We start from the raw sequence: 24,867 nt of genomic DNA, 5'->3' as shown, positions 1-24,867 counted from the left end.
TCATCCGCCATTTGCCTGCCTCTCGCCTGTCCATCGCCTGCCTTACACCTATCCATCACCCAACGCATGAGGTTCACCTCTCGATCGTCCGACAACAGTCAGCAAACTGATCACCAACCGCCAGTGGAGCACCAGCTGCCTGCTGCTGCCTGGAAGTTCACTGTTACACTACCTGCAGGTTTGATTACACCTGGCTGCCGCCATTTTGAGACAATAGCCAGGCCCCATAGGACCCCTGGCCGGACTGACTGAGCCCCATCTCCAGGATCCCTCAAGCCCGACCAATCACTCCCTGCCTCTGGGGCCCTCACATCGATTGACTGCTCCCTGCCGCCAGGAACCCCAGACCAACTGATTGCACCCAGCCTCCAGGATCCCACAACCACACCAAATACACCCGACCTCCAGGACCCCTGCCTGACCAACTGCATCCTGCCTCCAGGACCTCCTGCTGACCACCCTGAGCTGCAACTCCCCATTAGCCAACACATTTCGAAGCCAGAGCGGCCATCTTGGATAATCCTGGAAGCCATAGCTCTGATCTTTAGGTGAGGCAAAACCTATCCTGAGACGCCTGCTGGAGGCTTGAAGCTCATTGTCAGGTACTTCTCATGCATCAGGCTACTGAACTCTGGGAGGTTTCATTACTACATGACTGTTACACTGTAGATTTTCTTTTTCTCCTTATTAAAAAAGTTTAAGTTTTTATTTCTTTACTTTCTTGCTCTTTTCCTTTTGTTTACCTGTTCCCTCAGAGTCTCTTTCTCCCTTTTTTGCATGCTAACATCCAATTTCTTTTGATTACACTCCTACCCTTTCTATTATCTAGAACTTCTGTGTATTCTTTTCTCATCCCATTAACAGCCACATTCTACATACCTCTGCATCCACTTCGTCCTCCATTTGAAACTGCAGACCTTATTGCAAATCTGTTTGTTTTACTGAAGATAATATGTGAACTCATTTTGTTTATTATGACAATTTTGTTATTGTTCTCATAGAGGCTATTTGGTCTAGGATTGCATAGTGTCTGAATTGGGCACTGCTAATATTGATCTCCCCTTAAAGAAAGGGTTTTGGAAACCTATAGGGCCACTATAAGCCTATAGGGGGAAATCTGCAATATCCCATATCTGCACTGCTAGAGGGGAAGATATATGAACATGAAAAACAAGGGAAGAAAATGATCCAAACTCCAGATTCTATATTAATGGAATCCAATGACAGTATGTTAGAAGAAATGTCAGAAAAGGACTTACACATGATTAAGATGATTCGTGAAGCAAAGGATGAGATAAGAGAGCAAATACAGGCAATGAATGCTCACTCCAATAAGCAGTTGAAAGAGCAACTGCAGGAAGCAAAAGATCATTTCAACAAAGAGAGATTCTCAAAACAAGCCAAACGGAAATCCTTGAAATGAAGGAAACAATAAACCAAACAAAAAACTCAATGGAAAGCATCACCAAAAGACTAGACCACTTGGAAGACAGAACCTCAGACAATGAAGACAAAATATTGAATCTTGAAAATAAAGTTGCCCAAACAGAGAAGATGGTAAGAAACCATGAACAGAATCTCCAAGAACTATGGGACATCATGAAAAGACCAAATTTAAGAATTATTGGGATTGAGGAAGGAACAGAGATACAAACCAAAGGAATGAACAACCTATTCAATGAAATAATATCAGAAAATTTCCCAAACCTGAAGAATTAAATGGAAAATCTGTAAGCCATAAGAGGCTTACAGAACACCAAATGCACAAAATCGCAACAGGTCCACACCAAGGCACATTATAATGAAAATGCCTAACAATCAAAATATAGGATTTTGAAGGCTGCGAGAGAAAAGCATCAGATTACATACAGGGGGAGACCAATACAGATAGCAGCCAACTTGTCAACCCAGACTCTAAAAGCTAGAAGGGCCTGGAACAACATATTTCAAGCTCTGAAAGAACATGGTTGCCAACCAAGAATCCTATACCCAGCAAAACTAACCTTCAGATTTGAAGATGAAATAAAATCCTTCCATGATAAACAAAAGTTAAAAGAATTTACAAATAGAAAGCCTGCGCTACAGAATGTTCTCAACAAAATATTCCATGAGGAGGAAATGAAAAACAACAATGGAGGTCAGCAAAGGGAGGAACTACCTTAGAGAAAAACCACTCAAAGGAGAAACCAAGCCGACTTAAAAACCAAAAATAAGCCAAATGCCTGGGAATACAAATCATATCTCAATAATAACCCTGAACGTTAATGGCAAAAACTCATCAATCCAAAAGACATAGATTGGCAGAATGGATTAAAAAGAAAGACCCAACAATATGCTGCCTGCAAGAGACTCATCTCATAGAAAAAGATATCCACAGACTAAAGGTGAAAGGATGAGAAAAAACCTACCTCGCACACGGACTCAGTAAAAAAGGGGGGGTTTCCATCCTTATATCAGATAAAGTGGACTTCAAGCCAAAGTTAGTCAGAAGGGATAAAGAAGGACATTTCATACTGCTTAAGGGAACCATAAATCAGGAAGACATAATGATAGTAAATATTTATGCCCCAAACAATGGTGCATCCCTGTACATCAAACAAATTCTTCTCAATTTCAGGAATCACTTAGACCACAACACAATAATTCTGGGCGACTTTAACACACCGCTGTCATCACTAGATAGATCTTCCAAACAAAATCCAACCAAAGAAACCATGGAACTCAATAACACAATCAATAACCTAGACTTAATAAACATATATAAAATATTCCATCCATCAACAAGTGGATTCACTTTCTTCTCAGCAGCACATGGAAGCTTCTTGAAAATAGACCATACGTGATGCCACAAAGCAGCCCTTAGGAAATGCAAAAAAATAGAGATACTGCCTTGTGTTCTATCAGATCATAATGGACTGAGAATAGAAATCAATGACAAAATAAAAAACAGAAATTACTCCAACACCTGGAGATTAATAATATGCTATTGAATGAAACATGAATAACAAAAAAACATCAGGGAGGAGATAAAAAAATTCTTAGAGATCAATGAGATCGATGATACAACATATCAAAATCTCTGGGACACTATGAATGCGGTACTGAGAGGAAAATTCATTGCATGGAGTGCATTCCAGAAAAGAATGAAAAGTCAACAACTAAATGACCTAACATTACAGCTCAAAGCCCTAGAAAAAGAAGAACAGAATAATAGCAAAAGTAGTAGAAGACAGGAAATAATTAAACTCAGAGCTGAAATCAATGAAATTGAAACAAAGGAAACAATTCAAAAAATTGACAAAACAAAAAGTTGGTTCACTGAGAAATTAAACAGACAAACCCTTAGCCACACTAACAAAGAGAAGGAGAGAGAAAACTCAAATTACCAAAATTCGTGATGAGAAAGGAAATATCACAACAGACACCACTGAGATACGGAACATAATGAGAAGCTACTTTGAAAATCTGTATTCCAACAAAATAGAAACTACCGAAGACATTGACAAATTTCTAGAGACATATGCTCCTCCTAAACTGAACCAGGAGGACATACACAATTTAAACAGATCAATATCAAGCAATGAAATAGAAGAAGCCATTAAAAACCTACCATCCAAGAAAAGCCCAGGACCAGACAGATTCTACAAGACCGTCAAAGAAGAACTCATTCCAATACTTCTCAAAGTATTCCAGGAAACAGAAAAGGAGGGTACCCTACCAAACTCATTTTATGAAGCTAATATCACCCTCATACCCAAACCAGGAAAAGACACATCAAGGAAAGAAAATTTTAGACCAATATCCTTGATGAACATAGATGCAAAGATCCTTAACAAAATATTGGCAAACCGTATCCAAAAACATATTAAGGAAATCGTGCACCATGATCGAGTGGGGTTCATCCCTGGAATGTAAGGATGGTTTAACATCTGTGTATCAATAAATGTAATCCATCATGTCAATAGACTGAAGAATAAGAATCATATGGTTATTTCAATTGATGCAGAAAAAGCGTTCGACAAAATACAACACCCCTTCATGCTCAAAACACTAGAAAAAATAGGGATAGTAGGAACATACCTGAACACTGTAAAGGCTATTTATGCTAAGCCCACGGACAACATCATTCTTAATGGAGAAAAACTGAAACCATTCCCTTTAAAAACGGGAACAAGACAGGGATGTCCTCTTTCACCACTTCTATTCAACATTGTCCTCGAAACTCTAGCCAGAGCAATTAGGCAGACTAAAGAAATTAAAGGGAAACGAATAGGAAAAGAGGAACTTAAGCTGTCGTCATTTGCGGATGACATGATTCTATATTTAGAGGATCCAAAAACCTCCTCCAGAAAACTTCTAGACCTCATCAATGAATTCAGCAAAATAGCAGGCTATAAAATCAACATGCATAAATCTAAAGCATTTTTATATGCAAGCAACGAAACAGCTGAAAGGGAAACTCCATTTGCAATAGCCTCAAAGATCTGCCATGTTCTTGGATAGGAAGAATTAATATTGTCAAAATGGCCATACTACCAAAAGTGCTATACAGATTCAATGCAATTCCAATTAAAATACCAAAGACGTACCTTACAGATATAGAGCAGGCAATCATGAAATTCATCTGGAAGAAAAAGAAACCCAGAATAGCTAAAGCAATCCTTAGCAGGAAGAATGAAACAGGGGGTATCGCAATACCAGAACTTCGACTATACTACAAAGCAATAGTAACAAAAACGGCATGGTATTGGCACCAAAATAGACAGGTAGATCAATGGTACAGAATAGAGGACACGGACACAAACCCAAATAAATACAATTTTCTAATACTAGACAAAGGTGCCAAAAATATGCAATGGAGAAAAGATAGCCTCTTCAACAAATGGTGCTGGGAAAACTGGAAATCCATATGTAACAGAATGAAACTAAACCCCTATCTCTCACCCTGCACAAAACTCAACTCACAATGGATCAAGGACCTTGAAATCAGACAGAGACCCTACATCTTATAGAAGAAAAAGTAGGTCCAAATCTTCAACTTGTTGGCTTAGGATCAGACTTCCTTAACAGGACTCCCATAGCACAAGAAATAAAAGCAAGAATCAATAACTGGGATAGATTCAAACTAAATAGCTTTTTCTCAGCAAAGGAAACTATCAGCAACGCGAAGAGAAAACCTACAGAGTGGGAGAATATCTTTGCCACTCATGCTTCAGATAGAGCACTAATTTACAGAATATATAGAGAACTCAAAACTCTACACCAAGAATACAAATAACCCAATCAACAAATGGGCTAAGGATATGAACAGATGCTTCACAGAAGAAGATCTACAAGCAATCAACAAACATATGAAAAAATGTTCACCATCTTTAGTAATAAGAGAAATGCAAATCAAAACTACACTAAGATTCTATCTCACCCCAATTAGAATGGTGATTATCAAGAATACAAGCAACAATAGGTGTTGGAGAGGATGTGGGGAAAAAGGTACACTCATACATTGCTGGTGGGACTGCAAATTAGTGCAGCCACTCTGGAAAGCAGTGTGGAGATTCCTTAGAAAACTTGGAATGGACCCACCATTTGACCCAGCTATCCCACTCCTTGGCCTATACCCAAAGGACTTAAAATCAGCATACTACAGAGATACAGCCACATCAATGTTCATAGCTGCCCAATTCACAATAGCCAGACTGTGGAACCAACCTAGATGTTCTTCAATTGATAAATGGATAAAGAAACTGTGGTATATATATACAATGGAATATTACTCAGCTATAAAGAATAATAAAATTATGGCATTTGCAGGCAAATGGATGAAATTGGAGAATATCATGTTAAGTGAGATAAGCCAATCTCAAAAATCCAAAGGACGAATGATCTCACTGATAAGCGGATGATGACACATAATGGGGGGTGGGAGGGAGGCAAGAATGGAGGAAGGAGGGACTGTATAGTGGAAGAGGGGTGGGAGGGTTGGGGGGAAGGAAAAAATAACAGAATGAATCAAACATCATTACCCTATGTAAATGTATGATTACGCAAATGGTATGCTGTTACTCCATGTACAAACAGAAACAACATGTATCCCATTTGTTTAAAATAAAAATTTAAAAAAAAAAAAAACTTATTGGAAATGCAAAGAACCTAAAATAGTCAAAACAATTTTGATGAAGAATCAAGATGAGGAACTTACATGAACTGATTTTTAGAGTTATTATAAAATAATAGTAATCAATAAAAAGCGTATTAGCATGAGGGTAGATATAAAGATCAAAGTGACAAAACAGTTCACAAATGGGAACCACAGATTGTCAACTGAAAGATGCTAAGGAGATGAGACAAGGGAAACAGGCTGGTGCTAGTAAAACTGGACATAAATACAGGCAAAAATAAAAAACTCAACCTTATTTCATCTACACAAAAATTAACTTCAAAATCAACCATATACTTGATCATCAAACTGGAAATTATTAAACTTCTAAAATGATACATAAAAATATTCATAGCCTAGGACATGTAAAAGCTTCTTAGTTATGATGCAAAAAAAGAAGAAACTTTTAATCATGGAGAAAATCTGATAAAGGGGACTTCATCAAAATTAACAACAATGGCTCTTCAAAAAAGCTAGTCCAATGCAAGCCACAGACTGGGAGAAAATATTCAAAATACCTATATTCAGTAGAGGACTTATAACTAGAATATAAAAGTAATGTTAATGGGAGTAGGAGGCGAGAGGGAGGGGAGAAGTTCTGGGGAGTGATCTGACCAAATGACACTGCTACAAATATGAAACTTGATTATGTACACATTACAACAAATCCTATCATATGTACAACTATAATATACCAATAAAAATTAAATAAAAAAGCAACTTAAAATTCATAAGAAAACTAACCCAAATTTTAAAAGGGTAAAAGATTTAAACCATTTTTTAAAAGCTGATAAACACATGAAAAGATGCTCATCATCAGTCCTAATCAGGGAAATGCACGTTACAAATCACAATGAGATACAGTAACACACACAACAGGCTGGGTATAATTAGAGATAGACAATATTGAGCACTGGCAAAGATGTAGAGCAAAACAAAACTGATCACTGAAGTGTAAAATGATACAATTACTTTGGCAAACAATCTGCCCGATTCTCATTAACTGAAATATGTATTTAACCATACCTCAGCAATTTCAATTCTAGGTATATGACCAAGAGAACACACAAACACACACAAATGTGCATAGCAGTTTTCTTCAATAGCCAAAGGCTGACAATAACACAAATGCCCATTAACTACTAACAGGTAAATTGTGGCATAGTCATAAAATGGAATGCTATTGAAAAATAAAAAGGAACAGATATGTTAAGTGAGAACATGAAACAATCTCAAACTGCTATGTTATTTAAGCCAGACCCACCCCCCACAAAAAAATAACCACACGCTACATGGTTCCATTTAAAAAAAAAATTCTAAAAGGGAGAAACCCAATCTAAGTAAAAGCAATTAGATCAGAAGTTACCCAGAGCTCAAGGTGAGAATATATGGTTTGACAGAAAGGGGCATGAGGAATAATGTTTGAACATTTTAATTGATGACACAATTACCTAAGTAAATACATTTGTCAAAATTGTGTAAACACAATCCAGGTGCAATGGTGCAGAGCTACTTGGGAAGCTGAAGTAGGAGGATGGGAAGTTCCAGGACAGCCTGGACAAACTTCATGAGACTCAGTCTCAAAAATTAAAAAGGGCTGGAGATGTAGCTCAGTGGTAGATCTCCTCTAGGGTCAATTCCTAGTACCACAATCAATCAATCAATAACAGAATCAAACTAATTAATTTTTTTAGAAAGCCACTTAGAATAAGATTAATATAAAAATATACTACAATGACTTTTTTAAAAAACCCATAAGAAATTTTTGCAAGCTCAGCATATGTGAATACAATAAATAAAACCATACAAGAAACAATCTGATAAAACAGAAGACAAAATTTAAAACTACTGTTCTTTCAAAGATACTTTTAAAAACTGAAACACTAAATCACAGATTGTGAGACTACACAATGAAAAATATATCTGACAAAGGACTTGGATCCATCCAAACTTACAATTCAATAAAAAACAGACTTAGCTAGGCGTGTGGGTACACACTGTATTCTCAGTTACTCCAGAAACTGAGGCAGAAAAATTACAAGTTGGAGGCCACCCACCCAAGTTTTAGCCAGACTCTATCCAAAATAAAAAATAGAAGAGGCTGAGAATATAGATCGTGGTATATATGTTCCCAGTATTGCCACACACACACACACACACACAAGATAGTAAAAACCAAATTTAACCAGACTGAACTATCAACTTACTGATCAAGTATTGACATGATCACTATGTGACTTCAGAAGACAATATTTTGGAAGAAATAAGGGTATCAACCCTTTATATATATATATATATATATTTTTTTTTTTTTTTTTTTTTTCCGGGCAGAGGCAGGTTACCAGAAATTGAATTCAGGGGCATTCAACCACTGAGCCACATCCCCATCCCTATTTTATATTTTATTTAGAGACAGTGTCTCACTGAGTTGCTTAGCGCCTCACCGTTGCTGAGGCTGGCTTTGAACTCCGATTCTCCTGTGTCAGCCTCCCGAGCTGCTGGGATTACAGGCATGTGCCACCGCGCCCAGCTCTAAAAATATTTTTTGGTAAAACAGATATGAAGGAAAATTAATACTCCAGAAAAATTTTAGATTTTATTCTGTAGTCTAACTAGATGACAAAGAGATTGGCAAGTATTTTCTTACACACACTGTAAGAAAATATAAATAAGATGGACTTTATAAGACAGCCCCCAGTGATCTGAGACCTGGTATTCATGCCCCCTCTTTCCTCCTGCTACATACGCTGTACCAGGGTTCTTCTGGGTGACCAACAGCACATTGCAGAACTGATGCTATGTCTCTGTCAAGAAACTGAGTTGCCATTCAGGACTATTTCTCCCTGAACTCTCACTGTGGGAGCAATCAGTTGACATGTCATATCCAATGCTACAGAAAAGCACATATAACAAGGAAACTAATGCTAACGACTTTGAATATGGATGCAGATCCTTCAGCTCCGGTTGACCCTTTAGACAACTGGCAGTCCTACCTAACCTAACCATTGTGTCTGAAACTCGAAGAGACCCTAAGGCAAAACCAACTGTCCAGCTAACCTGCTACTGGAGTCTTAAATCTTCAGAAACTGAGTGAAATAATGTTTCTAGTAATTTGTTCTGCAACAGATAGTACAGTTACTATTTTTAGTAATCAAAGTTTCAGTGAAGTAAGATAAATACAGGAACACAGTAAAAAAATCATCCAACACTAACCTGAATTAGAAATAGCAATATGAACTGCTGAATTTTGTTTTTAGTGACAGATATTTCCTAGTTTTGTTCTTGAAAAAGCCTAGAAAAAATCTCAACAGCAATGAGCAAATCCAAATGACCAGATCATGACTTCTAAATATTATTTGTCAAGCAAAAGAAATCAGAGTTTCTTGGAGAAATAATTAATCCAGGTCTGAGGTTACCAAAAGATTTGCCTGAGACATCTTATTTGTAGCAGAAAGGAAGGAAGCTTTCAAAGATAAGAGTATTATCAAGCATATAGAGAGGTCACCTGGGAAGGATTCCCATTGGTTGAAGATGGGACAATGGAAACAGCAGGAAGGATAATCAACACAATATGTATTTTACTCTTAATATTTTAATAATGAATAAAAATAGTGGGAATAATAACGAGTTACATCCTTTAAAAAAATTCACTGAACACTATTGGAAGTAAAAATTAATTCTTGTACAAACTACTTCAGGATAAACAAATAGCTCCAACTGAACAGTCTTTTACAGAATGATTCCACTTAATAAATGTAAAAGAAATGGTAGGAATTCAGAAGCCACCATTTTCAAACAACTAATTGCAAAGGTTTCCAAAGTATGGTCCTGGACCAGAAACACTAGCTGGGAGCAGGTTTTCTAAACTGCATTAGAAATGTAAATTCTCAGGCAATACCCCAAGTCTGCCGAATAAGAAACTTCAGCGATGGGTCAAGCCATCTTTTTAATAAAAGCTCTCCCCATGTGATTATAATGCACATTAAAAATTGAGAAATAGGAGGCTGGGGCTGTAGCTTAATGGCAGAGCACTTGCCTAGCATGTGCGAGGCACTGGGTTCGATCTTTAGCACCACATAAGAATAAACAAAATAAAGGTATTCTGTCCATCTACAGAATTTTTTTTTTTTTTTTAAATTTTGAGAAATAGGGGATAGGGCTGTAGCTTAGTGGTAGAGCACTCGCCTAGCACACATGAGACCCTGGTTCAATCCTCAGCACCACATAAAAATAAAGATACTGTGTCCGTCTATTACTAAAAAAAAGTTTTTTAATTGTGAAATAGCCCTAGTGAAAAAAAAAAAAACATTAAACAATGATCAATAATTGATCAGATTTTACAATGGTGGGGGGACCTGGCAATCACCTTACTGTAACTACATGTAGGACCAGATATTATACGCCTCTTTTTGAGTGGGTAGATACTGGGGATTGAACCCAGGGGCACTTTACCACTCAATTACACCCCAAGTTCGTTTTACTGTTTGATACAAAGACTTGCTGAACTATAGAAGCTCATACTGAATTTGCCATCCTCTTGCATCAGACTCCAAGAATTGCACCTGGGTCACCCAGGTGTAAACCTCCTGATATTACAAAATATAGACCATACAGAATCATTTGGTATTTGTTTTGCCCCCCAAAACATTGAATCTGAATGTAATCAATAACATCACAAGGGGGGAAAAAAAAAAAAAAAAAAGCCAATCTTGAATGGGAAACATACTACATAAAAACTAGTTTTTGGCCAGGCATGGTGGCACATGCCTGTCATTCCAGCAACTCAGGAGGCTAAGGCAGAGGATCACAAGTTTGAAGAAAGACTCAGTAACTTATCAAGGGCCTTTCTCAAACTAAAAAAATAAAAGGTGTTGGGGCATAGCTCAGTAGTAGAGTGCTTTTCTATCATACATGAGGCCCTGGGTTTGATCCCCAGTACCAGAGAAACAAAAAAAAGTTTGGGGACGAGGGGACAGGGAGGAGTTCCTGCCACAAAATAGCAAGGGTGAAAAAACGCAGAGAACTGAAAAGACATAAAAATCTGTAGACTTTCTTTTGATCCATATTAAAAATAAGTCAAATGTAAACCTAAATTCTTGACTCAACCAGAGTAATTTGATTATATATTGCTACCAAAGAAATACTATTTGTCTTACAAAATGCTGATAATAGCACTGGCTACCCAAGAAAAACTTTTTTGGGGGGATGGGGGGCGTTTACTGGGGATTGAACCCAGGGTCACTTCACGTCAGAGCAACATCCCCAATCCTTTTTATTTTAAGACAGGTTCTTACCAAGTTGCTGAGAATGGCCTTGATTCTCATGCCTTGACCTCACAAGCCACTGGGATTACTAATATGCACCCTCACTCCCTGCTGAAACATTGTTTTTAAAAAATATATACTATATATGTAATAATGAAATTGCATGATGACTGGGATTTGTCTTAAATATTCAGCAAAGAAAAAAGTACATATCAAGTGAATATGGCAAAAATCTTGTTTATCTTAGAATCTGAAAGAGTAACAGCAAATATCTAATCATAACCCATCTTTGTTTTGGGGGTGGGTTTTTGTAAAATTTTGTTGTCTTTTTTTTTTTATTGTTGTTTATTATTTTATTTGTTTTACTTCTCATCTTCTTAGCATAGCTTTTGTTTACAGCTGTGTTTTTTTTTTCTTTTGGTGCTGGGGATCGTGGAATCCAGGGCCTTCTGTATGCTATGCAGGCACTCCATCACTGAGACCTTCACAGCTGATATTCTTTATTTTGGAGGTGGAGCAGTTACCAGGGACTGAACTCAGGGGCACTCAAGCACTGAGCCACATGCCCAGCCTTTCTTTTTATTTTATTTAGAGATAGGGTCTCATTGCATTGCTTAGTGCCTCACTGTTGCTGAGGCTGGCTTTGAACTTAAGATCCTCCTGCCTCAGCCTCCCGAGCCACTGCAATTATAGACATGTAGCGCTGTTCCCAACTCACAGCTGATATTTATTTTTAAACTCTTTTTTAGTTGTTGATGTACCTTTAACATATTCATTTATTTATATGCAGTGCTGAGAATCAAACCCAGTGCCTCAACACATGCTAGGCAAGCACTCTACTACTGAGCAACAACCCTAGCACACAGCTGATATTCTTGATGGTGTGCCTATTCTATTAGAAATGCATCTTTAAATAAAGAATGGAACTATCTTCAGGATATATAATTTCTATGAGTCTGTTAAAATGACAGAGCATTAGAATCCATCTCTTACATCAGAGAACTATAATGTCATGCTTACTTTTACTAAAAATTATCTTTTATATTTTAATGCAAAAAGCTCCCTTTGCATTGTTTTAAGTAACACTGAAATAGCAGTACCAGGTAGTAACTTAAGAACAACTTAGTAGTGTGCAAGAATGGCATTAAAAAGCCTTTTTTTCCCTGAATTTCTTCAGGCCCTCACAATAAGATTAAACCATATATTGAATGCAGTGGTGCATGCCTGCCTGTAATTCCAGTGTCTTGGGACTGAAGAAAGAAAACCCCAAGGCCAGCCTGGGTAACTTTGAGACACCCTGTTTCAAAATAAAATAAAAAGTAAAAAGGGTTATGGGTGCAGTTCTGTGGTAGGGTGTTCTGGTTCAAGTCCCAATACAAAAAATAAAAAGTAAAAAAGATTAACTCCTGTAACCAAGGATAACTTCAAATGACCTAAAGCAGAGTTCTAGTAACAGACTCAAGTATTAAGATATCCCCATTCTCAACAACAGCAACAACAAAAAGTTACCACATTTACAAAGAGAATTGCTTTGGTTAATAGCTATAAAAATCACAATTTCTTCAAACACTGAGGAAATCTTATTAAGAAATAGCAAAATTTTTATGTCAGAGAGTAATTACTGGGTATTGTGAACTGTTTTTTTCTGTATAAACTGCTCGTTATGGTTTGGATATGGAATAGCCCCCAAACGCTCGTGTATTATGGCTTGTTCCCAAAAGCAGCAATGTCCAGAGAGAAGGATTTTGGGAAGAGATTGAATTATGAGGGCTCTGACCTCGTCAAATGACTAATTCATTGTGGAATTCAAATCTAAATGTACTACTGGGAGGTGGTGAAAACTGTAGGAAATAGACCCTAGTTGTAGGGAGCAGGTTCTTAGGGGTGTGGTTTCAGGGACTATATCATGTCCTGGTCCCTTTTTCTCCTTCTGGTTCTTAGAAGTCATGAGGTGAGCAGCTTTGCTCTGCTACTTCCTTCTACTATGACGTTAGGCCTCACCTAAGGCTGCAAACAAAGGAGCCAGCCATGGACTGAAACCTCTAATACTGAGGACAAAATAAATCTTTGTCACAGCAGCAAAAGGCTAACACCACTCTTTCTACTGTTTCTCAACAAAATGACAGCAATTAATTGCTCTAAATTAACTTGATGACAAAGAAGAAATCCTTTAACATTTCTTAAGATTAAAAATTTTCTTTATAACGTGGGCACAGCGGCACGTGCCTATAATCCCAGCAGCTTAGGAGGGTGAGGCAGGAAGATTGAGAGTTCAAAGCCAGCCTCAGCAAAAGCAAGGTGCTAAGCAACTCAGGGAGACTGTCTGTAAATAATATACAAAATAGGACTGGGGATGTGGGCTCAGTATTGAGTGCCCAAGTTCAATCCCTAGTACACATATTTTAATTTTTTTCCCTTTAAATAAGGATGTATTTTCCCTATTAAGGTATTTTAACCACATAAGTCTAGAATATTAGTTTATACAACTAGATTATACCACTCATTTTAAAGATAACGGAACATATTTCTAATAGGATTCTGATATTGATTTTTGATGTGATTTTTGACACCCTCTGCTTCAAAAGAAATTCTGGACTTTGGGGAATTAACTGTAGGTCAATGTAAAATATGGTGAGCAATCCAACTAAATCCAGCAAACCGTTTTCAAATTTACATTGAAATTTCAGGTTGCACTTACCTTTCCAAAATAATTCATCTAAATACTTTAACACTGGTCACCAAAAGTCAATGCACAGCCTCATCAGAAGTCTAAGCTGAACTTTGAATATTCATTATAAACTGAATCACTTAATTCATGCATCATGCAGACTATGAGCAAACACAGACACAATTATTCTCACCTTTACCTGCTCTATATGTCTTGGCTTGATTCACTGGCATGGGTGTCATAGGTATTGGGTATAAAGGCTTGAAGAATTAAAAAAAAAAAAAAAAAAAAATCATTAGGCTCTTATGCTAAAAATGTCCTCTACCACTCTCTCATAGTTTTATCTTGCTAGAGATAAAACTTATTGATTCTCCATGAGTCATTTAAAAATGAAATCATATCCACAAGTTAACTAGATAAATTCCAAACAATAGCAAATCTAAACCATTTTTCTCACCAGTCAACAGTATCTAATTCAGGTCCTTATATTAACACCACACCAAACCACTCATGCCTCCTCCCTCTTTCAAGTACTTATGTATGCCACCATATCTCAGGTCACTGCAAATCTCAAGAGTGACTGTGTCAAATACAAACAAGTAGCGAAAACATCAAATTCTATGACTTACTTGCACGCCTGGGCTCACTGGGACCGGATACATCATATTTGGTGCAAAACAAACAGGCTGAGTATAAACTGGAGTTGGTTGTTGGTGACCCACCATAGATGGACTAGGTTGTGCTTGAGGCCGAGGAGAAGTTGGGGTTGTAGAAGGCTTTGGCTACAAAAACAAATATAAAATTTAACTATCTCAAGTTGAAAACTTAACTATTATCACAATTTTAGACTGCCTGTCCCAAATATTCTACCCAAATAGTCTATTTTTTATTATGAGGATAAAAAAACAAACAAACAAAAACAAAAACCACCCTAGCATATACGAGGCCCTGGGTTTGATACTCAGCACAGTAAAACAAAATAAAATTTGGGGATGGGAATGTAGCTCAGCAGCAAAGAACTTGCCTAGCATGTGGAAGGCCCTGGGTTCTATCCCCAGCACTACAAAAGCAAGGAAGAAGGAACAAATGTTACAGAAAACAAATACTTGAAACAAAAGAAAAAAAGTGCTTTGGTAGAAAGCTAAAGTAAATCTTTGTGAAAAAAAATATTATAGTAAACAGCACAGTGTTTTTTTTTAAGAACCCAGAGAAACTGTTTTTAAATTTATGTATTTTTAAATTTCCTTTTGTTAATGCTACAAAATATTCATTTAGTGACCATTTGAAGAAAAGAAAGTTGTTTTAGCATGCTACAAGGAATTATAGATGGCTGCATGGGAGAAAAGACTATCACTAATCATACTAATTGTAATAAATTGTAATAAGTTAATTATTTTCAGAGACTAGATTAACCTAAAAGAAATCAATAAACTTACCTGAGAAAAGGAACGAGGGTTGAACTCCTTTGCATTGGGATTCAGTGTTGATTTCCTAACTTGCCTAAACCAGAAAAAATATACAGGCCAATGAAATCTGCAAGGAATTTGTTTCTCTAAATCTTCCACATGACACTGTTTTTAAACTGGTTTTTTTTTTTTTTTTTTTTAACTGAACATAAATCCAATTTAAACAATTCTCACTAGGAGACTATTCATCTTCTTTGTTAAAAGACACATACATGTTACTCATCCCTTCACCTGATAAAGAAACTGACCATGTAAAAGCTGCTATTACTATTATTTTGTATTGGGGATTGAACCCCAGGGTGCTTTGCCACTGAGCTACATGCTCAGCCCTTTTGATTTTTTATTTTGAAACCAGGTCTCGAAGAGTTGCTGAGGCTGGCTTCAAACTTACGATCCTTCTGCCTCAGGCTCCTGACTCACTGGGATTGCAGGCATTATGTCATCATGCTTGATTACATGGGCAGATTTTGTTTTTAAATAATTTACAACTGCTTTTCTCAAAGGCAATTAACAAATACTTGAGCTGAAAAGACAGTACCCCTTATAAAATATCTTTGAAAATAATGTTTAATACACCAATTCTATACTATGCACTATTTTTTAATGTAACAACATATATTTTACATGACATATGTTGGGAAAAATCATCGTTTTGATATTTTTGCCTTAAATTAAGAATAATGTCTCTCGAGTTATCAAATTACATGTCAAAAGTTCGTCTTATGGGGGTTGTGTGGAACCCAAAACACATAAATTAATAGCAGTTAGGGTCTGAAGCTAGACCATAAAAGTCCATTTAACTGAGCATACAACAGATATGCAGAATTAAGTTTACCTTAACAAATCTGAACACTAAATAAAACATTGTTTCTAATGGAAAACACTTTGAATTTCAAGCAGGGGTCCATATACTTCACTCTCTTCTTAACTATAGCATTTCTTAGTCCTTGCAGCACACTGAGTACTGACTATAGTCTGGAAGAGCCAGGTCCTCAAAATCCCATCTTTCCAACCTTGAACACTTACAGAAAAACGCTTTCTTAATTTATGCCTAGATTTTTTTTTTTTTTTTGCCCTGGGGTAGAAAAATGGGGGAAAAGGAAAGAACAGTGAGGGTGGATAATGTGATTTACTTAAGATGTCATTCGTGAGGCCAATTGTTTGTAAATAAGAGCTACTTACAAAGCAGTCTAAAAGTCCAGATAGATTCCTGAGTTAGGAGGACAGAATATCTTAAAGAATAAGTTATTTGACTAACAGGAAGTACCAAATTCCTGGTTTACTCACTCAGCTGCATCTTTCTTCTCCTCTTTATCATCCTTCTCTTGTTTACATGCTGGGCTAGAAGTTTGAACCCCTTGGGATGTAACCTCAGGCCCCCTCTTGTGCTCCGTGTTACTAAGTACTGAAGGGGAGATGCTGGGACTGTTCGGCTTGCTGCTGCCACTGGTGCAGTTGCTGCTGCTATTTTCAATGAAAGAATCCTTAGCACTTGGTTCAATTTTGTCTTTGATCAAATCTCTTGATTTTTCTCCCTCTCTATTTTTGTTTAGTAGTTGATCCACAGATTCAGAAGAACTTGGCTGTAACTAAATAAAGGAAATAATTATACTTAAATATTTTAAGTAATTCTAGTAATCCATTTTCTCCCCCAAAGTACAAATGAAGTAGTATTATTATCTGTGGGCATGAATTATTTTGAGTAAGACTTTCCCCCTATTTTCAGAATCATGTTGTTACTATAAGGCAAAAATAACAATGTCTATACAACACAATCATCAGAACATCCTATCCTCGGGTATGTTACTCAGAGACAAAGAAAATGTTGCTAGCATGTCATCGATATTTTAGTAATGATCATTAACATAGATTAAGTGAATACTATGTGCCAGGCACTATGATAAACACTTCACAGGCAGTTATCTCATTTAGATATCACAAGAACAGGTTTTACAATTACCCCATTTTAGCTCAGAAGAGGAAATAAATGCCCCAATGTTATACATATAGTGTGTGGGGGTCAAGATTCAAACCCAGGGGGTTGGGGCTGCTCAGCACCACGTAAAAATAAATAAAAACAAAGGTATCTATCTACAACTAAAAATATATTAAAAAAAAAAAAAATTCAAACCCATGTCTATTTAACTCAAACACCAACACTACTAATCCTTAACAGACCAATATACTAGCAATTCTTACACAAATAAAACTATCAGCATCCTATACACAACTATTCTAGATCCTAAAGATAGCTCTCCAGGATAAAGGGAGCAAGGCAGGGAGATTAAAGACAAGCAATCACATGGTACTCCAGTTTCTGTTTCAATAAAAGACTAGAACAAATTACATTTAGACCCATGTGCTTGTGACAAGCACAGCTCTGATAATTCATTCATCGAACAGTGCAGCATGTAGTATGCATTTATTAACTGTTCAAGTAGTACTAGAAGCTTAAACATCAGATGGCCAAGTGGTGTCATTTACTAGCCATGCGACTCTGGGCAAATTAATTTCTCTTTGCCTCAGTTTCCTAAATATGCATACTAAAGATAATAAAAGAACTTGCTTCAAGTTCAAAGCCAGTCTCAGCAACTGAGTGAGAGCCTATCTCAAAATAAAAAATAAAAAGGGTTGGGGAGCCGGGTGCAGAGGCGCATGCTTGTAATTCCAGAGACCGGTAGGGGGAGGCAGGAAGATCACAAGTTCAAAGCCAGCCTCAGCAAAAATGAGGTGCTAATAAGCAACTCAGTGAGACCCTATCTCTAAATAAAATACAAAATAAAACACAAAAAGGGATGGGGATGTGGCTCAGTGGTTATGTGCCCCTGGGTTCAATCCCCAGTATAAAAACTAAAAACTGGCTTCAAAGGGATGCTAGGAGAGTAAGTGTCTTATATATATGCACTTAGAACAGTGTGTGGGGTACAAAGGAAATAATTAATAAGTGTAATCCAGTAACATTTTACTCTAACAGAACAATTATAAAGCTCACACTCAAATATCTCTTAAAAACTATTTCTCTGCTTTCCAGCATTCACGTATGGGGTCAGGGAATTATTCTTCAAGAGACTTAAAAACACGTATGATTATTCAGACTCCAAAATGTATTAAGACAAAGTTCTAAGGAGAAAGACTTTTAATGCCACTCCTGCCCGTGATTTAAAAGTCAAGCATTAATGTAGGTTTATAGAAAGTTATGAACTTTCATATATATGCTGAAATATCATATATATGCTGAAATATCACATATATTATCATCTGATGGCCAAAATGTGTTCTGTTGAATGAAGTATAGTCTTTTGAAATACATTAACTATATAATCAAGACAGTATAGTATTGGCACACAGTCACCCATTTTTTTATTATTTGAATTACCAATGTTAACTATAGCTTAACAAAATGAAAATTAACTATTAATAGCATTGATGTTGAAAAGATATATATGCTAAAGTATGAAATAATATGTAATTCTTCCGATATTGCCAGTAAGAATAAAACTTCGGTAAAATGTTAGAAAAAATTTAGAAAGCTAGAATGCAAACGGGGAAACGGTTGCCATTATACCTTTGATTCATTTGTATTTTAATTCTGTAATTTTTCTAAGACTGACAATTACAATTTTCTCCTCTTGGAGGCCAAATTTCAAGATTTCTTGAGTTGGTCTCAAAATCTACCTTGGTACCTACACTATATTTTATAGCAAATTTTGTGCACAAGAATGAAATAAGTCATCAAAAAGAGTATAGGAAAGCCTAGCTCAAGATAGAGAAATAATATTATATAAAGATATAGGGGCCGGGAATGTAGCTCAGTGGTACAGCATTTGCCTATCATGTATAACAAAGTAGGTTTGACCTCCAGCACTGTAAACAAACAGAAAAAGATTTATGCCATGAATATATTTGTTCCCAAAGTAGAAATGTACAACTGCCACAGAATACCAAGATCCAAAGTCCAAACAGATCATTAAGGACTTGGCCTTGGCTCTGCTAAAATCTAACTCCACTAAGCAAGGTAATCAAAGGAATATCAAATACTAAACTATGTTTTGATTGATTCAAATGTCAGGATTACATTCTTTTTCATTTGATGCCTATACTGTTCTTATTCAATCTCATGATTTTAGGTTATTCCACTTAAAGGACAGGAAAAGATAACCTTAAGACTGCTTCCACCTTTCTACATACATGATATAATGTTTCTGATTGGATACACGATGCATTTTTGTAAACTGAAGATATAAAAGTGGCAATGTTTATTATTTTTTTCAAATTACAATTCATTAGTCAATATGACACTTACCCTAAAATCATTCTTAAACTTCTTTAAATCATCAATTTGTTTTCTATGTTCAGAAACAACTGGTGATATTCCTGTAAAATCAAGAATTATTAAAATACAGGTTTATTTTTCAACTTTAACTTAAAATTATTTTCATATGTGATGTCAGAAATGAGAATAAGATCTCTCATCAAAAGAATAATAATTTCAAATATTAAATATTCTGGTATTTACCTAACTAAGCATTCATATGTACACAATACCAAGAAGTGTTAGAACAAAAATACTCTATTGAGCATGAAGTAGACATGCTCTTCCCTATTTCCACAGTTATGTTTAAAAACTTAAAAACTCTAACCTTTATTTTCAGCTTTTGAAAAGCTAGGTGATGTTTCATTGGGCTTAACATTTTCTTTATTTCCTGCAGGAGAGTTCTGCCTCTGATCTTGAAGCCTGGAATCTTTAGCTAGAAAACAATTTTTATAAAATAATTCAGAAGGTAGAAAACATTTAACAATTCTGACTTCCTATGTTTTTGGAAAAAACTACTTTCATTTGAACAGAGTAAAAAATTTTAGTCTTTTACAGACATCATTTGAAACACCACTAACTGTATTTATATAGGTATTCAACACCCAGGGAATGTTAGACTTCATAATACTAGATTTTAAAGAGTAATGTATAGGAAACTAGTGGTACTACATATAATAACAAACTTAATTTACATGAGAATTTAAATGTATATTCAAAATACATAACTATGACAACACATAATTTTTCTGTTAGCCTCTGGAAGTCCCTTCTCACATACCCTCCATTGATGGGGTCACAGCTCTGTTGGATGCAGGACTAGCAGGTGTAGGAGATGCTGATGGAATGGGCATGGCGACAGCCTCAGCCGGGATGATACCAGCTTGGGGAGAAGCAAGCACTGGCCCACTGGGAGTATTTCCAATACTGTTCTGTCTGGGAGACCTGGGTCTGTGAGTTTTGGGAGATAATCTTGGAACTAGAAATAAGGGAAAAGTTATTCATTACATTCTCAGCTCAACTGTCATTTCCTCAAAGAGGCTTGTCTGAGATCTAGGTAGAAGAGTCATCCTCAGTCCCCACTCTTTATCCCATCACCTTGTTCTCTTTTCCAAAGTCTTAGGAATAGTGGTGAGATTTAAAAACATAAATCTGAAGAAAGCAAGCCATTACTAATACCTAAGTACAACTTTGGTTTCCCTCATAATTAAACACGCTGACTTTGGAAGAAAATATTTTGAGTCAAGCTGGACATTAGATTTCTATGGCAAGATAAATGCTACATGCCATTTCTTTTTCTTTTTTCCCCCTAAGATAAAGATGCACTGGAATTGTAGCTCAGTGGTAGAGCAGTTGCCTAGCACGTGAGGCACTAGGTTCAAACCTCAGTACCACATAAAAATAAATATATAAAATATTGTATGTCCAGGGCTGGGGAGTTAGCTCAGTTGGTAGAGTGTGTGCCTGTCAAGCACATGGCCCTGGGTTCAATCTCCAGCACCACAAAAAAAAAAAAAAAAAAAAAAAAAAAAAAAAAAATTATGTATATATATATATATATGTACACACACACACACACTTGTATGTCCATGTACAACTAAAAAGTATATATTCAAAAAAAGATAAAGATAGCAGTATTTTGAACTACAAATTTGGATTATTCCTTTTAAAAAAGGTGGGATGTCCCCAAGAGACCTATTCCTTCTTCCTTCAGTTGATGCACTAGAACACCTTCTAGCACTTACAGCTCATCCTATGTGCTCTTTTTTGCAACATTAAGATCCACTGAGTAAGAAATCAGGACCCAATTTAGCCAGAAGGGTTAGATAATACAAGAAAATAATACAAATGTGGTTGATATTATAAATAATTTCAAAATAAGTAGCTAATAAGTTTTGGAGAAAGAAAAAAAAAAAAACAAAACCATTCAACTTACTTCAGTTTTTTTTTTTTTTTTCTTCATTTATTGAAGACCCAAGGATTATGGAAGGAAACTTTTATTCAACAACTGTCATTTTTCTAATTAGTGTAAATAAACACTTATGATGTTAGTCTGGGTATATAACTAACAACTGTTTTTATTCTCTTGCCTCTAAATGATACTGTTACTCTCAAAATTCATTTACAAACCATCTAATGCCAAAGGATACTATAGTATTAAGGTGAAGATGATTTTTTAGATTTCAATTTTCTTATTAACCTTAATTGAAGACAAAAGAAAAAATAAAAAATACAAAGCACTTACAGTACAACTGAATGAGTATACATTGTATGAAACTGAGCAGATAGCATGTATCAACTGAAAATAGACATTTAAAATATTTTTATTTAAAAATTTTTTTCATATAAGGGTTATTATAATGTCTGTCTCATTCTACAGTCCTTCCCATCCCCACAGTCCCCACCCCTCCCCCACTCCCTTCTGCATAATCTAAAGTTCCTTCATTCTTCCCTACCCACCACTATGCATCACCATCCAATTATCAGAGAAAACATTCAGCCTTTAGAATTTTGACACTGGCTTATTTCACTTAGCATGATATTCTCTAGTTCCATCCATTTACCTGCAAATGACATAATTTCATTCTTCTTTAAGGCTGAGAAATATTCCACTGTATATATGTACCACATTTTATTTATCCATTCATCTGTTGAAGGACACCTAGGTTGATTCCATAATTTAGTTATTGTGAATTGAACTGTTATAACCATTGACGTGGCTGCATCACTGTAGTATGCTGATTTTAAGTCCTTTGGGTATAAACCAAGGAGTAGAACAGCTGAGTCAAATGGTGGTTACATTCCATGTTTTCTTAGGAATCTCCATACTGCTTTCCAAAGTGGTTGCACCAATCTGCAGTTCTACCAACAATGTATGTGTTTTCCGCCACATCCTCCCCAATACTTTTTATTGCTTATATTCTTGGTATTTGCCATTCTGACTGGAGTGAGATGAAATCTTAGGGTAGTTTTGATTTGCATTTCTCTAATTACTAGAGATGTTGAACATATTTTCATGTATCTGTCAATTGCTTGCTTATCTTCTGTGAAGTGCTTGTTCAGTTCCTTAAGATAATTTATTGATTAGGTTATTTCTTTTTTTTTTTTTTTTTTTTGGTGTCAGGCTTTTGAGTTCTTTATATATACTGGAGATTAGGGCTCTGACATGCGTGTGTAAAGATTTTTTCTCATTCTGTAGGCTCTCTCTTCACATTATTGATTTTTCCCTTTGCCAAGAAGAAGTTTTTTAGTTTAAATTCATCCATTTATTGATTCTTAATTTTACATATTGTGCTTTAGGAGTCTTGTTAAGGAAGACAATTCTTAGGCCAAGATGATGATGATTTGGGCCTATTCTTTCTTCTACTAGGTGTAGGGTCTCTGTTCTAGTGTCTAAGTCTTTGATCCACATTGAGTTGATTATTGTACAGGGTGAGAGACAGAGGTTCAATTTCATTTTGTTACATATGAATTTCCAGTTTTCTCAGTACCATTTGTTGAATAGGTTATCTGTCCTCCAATGTATAATTTTGACATCTTTGTCTAGTATGAGATAACTGTATTTAAGTGGGTTTGTCTCTGTGTCTTCTATTTTGACCCACTGGTCTGGTCTACATGTCTATTTTGGTGCTAATACCAAGCCATTTCTGTTACTATCGCTCTGTATTATAGTTTAAGGTCTGGTAGTATGATGCTTCCTGCTTCACTCTTCTTACTAAGGATTGCCTTGGCTATTCTGGATCTCTTATTTTTCCAAATGAATATCATGATTGCTTTTTCTATTTCTATGAAGAATGTCATTGGGAATTTAATAGGATTTACATTGAATCTGTGTAACACTTGGCCATTTCGACAATATTAATTCTACCTATTCAAGAGTGTGAGAGATCTTTCCTTCTTCTAAGATCTTCAACTTCTTTCTTTAGTGTTCTGTGGTTTCACTGTAAAGGACCTTCACCTGTTTTGTTAGACTGATTTCCAAGTATTTTACTTTTGTTGAGGCTACTGTGAATGGGGTAGATTTCCTAACTTCTCTTGCAGTGGATTCATTGCTTATGTATGGAAATGCATTTGCTTTATGGGTATTGTCTTTATATCCTGCTATCTTACCAAATTCATTTATTAATTCTAGAAGTTTTCTGGTGGAACTTTTTGGATCTTCTAAATATAGAATATCATGTCAGCAAATAGTGACTATGTGAGTTCTTCTTCTCCTATTCGCATCCTTTTAATTTCTTACATGTCTGATTGCTCTGACTAGTGCTTCAAGGACAATGTTGAATAGAAGTGGTAAAAGAGGGCATCCCTGACTTGTTCCAGTTTTTAGAGGGAATGCTTTCAGTTTTTCTCCATTTAGAATGATATTGGCCACGGGCTTAGCACAGATAGCTTTTACAATGTTGAAGTATGTTCCTACGATTCCTAGTTTTTCTAGTGTTTTGAACACGAAGAGGTGCTATATTTTCTCAAATGCTTTTTCTGCATCTATTGAGATAATCAAGGTTCCTGTCTTTAAGTCTACTGATGTGACGTATTATGTACCTTGCATTTGAGGGATGAATCCCACTTGATTGTGGTATACTATATTTTTAATATGTTTTTATATGCAATTTGCCAGAATTTTGAGAATTTTTGCACCTATGTACATCAGGGATATTATCTGAAGTTTTCTTTCCTCAATGTGTCTTTGTCTGGTTTTGCTATAAGGGTGATACCAGTTCCATAGAATGAGTTTGAAAGGTCTCCCTCCTTTTCTATTTCAAAGAATAATTTGAGGAGTACTGATGTTAATTCTTCTTTAAAGGTCTTGTAGAACTCGGCTGAGAATCAGTCTGGTTCTGGGTTTTTCTTGGGTGGTAGGCTTTTGATAGCATCTTCCATTTCATTGCTTGAAATTGATCTGTTTAAACTGTGTATTTAATAGTGCTGGGTGTTTTAAGTTTCGAGACTATTTATTGTTAAGACAGATCAAGAACAAACAAGAAAAACCATCATTCCAT

At 36.0% G+C, this 24,867-nt stretch overlaps 1 protein-coding gene across 11 annotated transcripts in view; it reads right to left on the bottom strand.

Annotated features, from left to right (window-relative positions):
• ATXN2 (ataxin 2) overlaps window positions 1-24,867 on the bottom strand; it is a 109,795-nt gene that overhangs the window by 19,060 nt on the left and 65,868 nt on the right. For 6 of the 11 annotated variants that reach the window (XM_079149499.1, XM_079149503.1, XM_079149496.1 and 3 more), the window contains 7 exons: window positions 20,649-20,846; window positions 20,196-20,303; window positions 19,859-19,929; window positions 16,843-17,144; window positions 15,526-15,589; window positions 14,719-14,871; window positions 14,283-14,349 (listed from right to left, as the gene is read on the bottom strand). In XM_079149499.1, the coding sequence (XP_079005625.1) occupies window positions 14,283-14,349; window positions 14,719-14,871; window positions 15,526-15,589; window positions 16,843-17,144; window positions 19,859-19,929; window positions 20,196-20,303; window positions 20,649-20,846 (963 nt within the window). The remainder of the gene's footprint in view (window positions 1-14,282; window positions 14,350-14,718; window positions 14,872-15,525; window positions 15,590-16,842; window positions 17,145-19,858; window positions 19,930-20,195; window positions 20,304-20,648; window positions 20,847-24,867) is intronic. The other 5 variants (XM_079149495.1, XM_079149493.1, XM_079149500.1 and 2 more) reach the window with 2 other exon arrangements.

This window comes from Sciurus vulgaris (genome assembly GCF_902686455.1).
Source record: "Sciurus vulgaris genome assembly, chromosome: 8".
NCBI lineage: Eukaryota > Metazoa > Chordata > Mammalia > Rodentia > Sciuridae > Sciurus > Sciurus vulgaris.
This window is presented reverse-complemented; position numbering and strand designations above follow the sequence as displayed.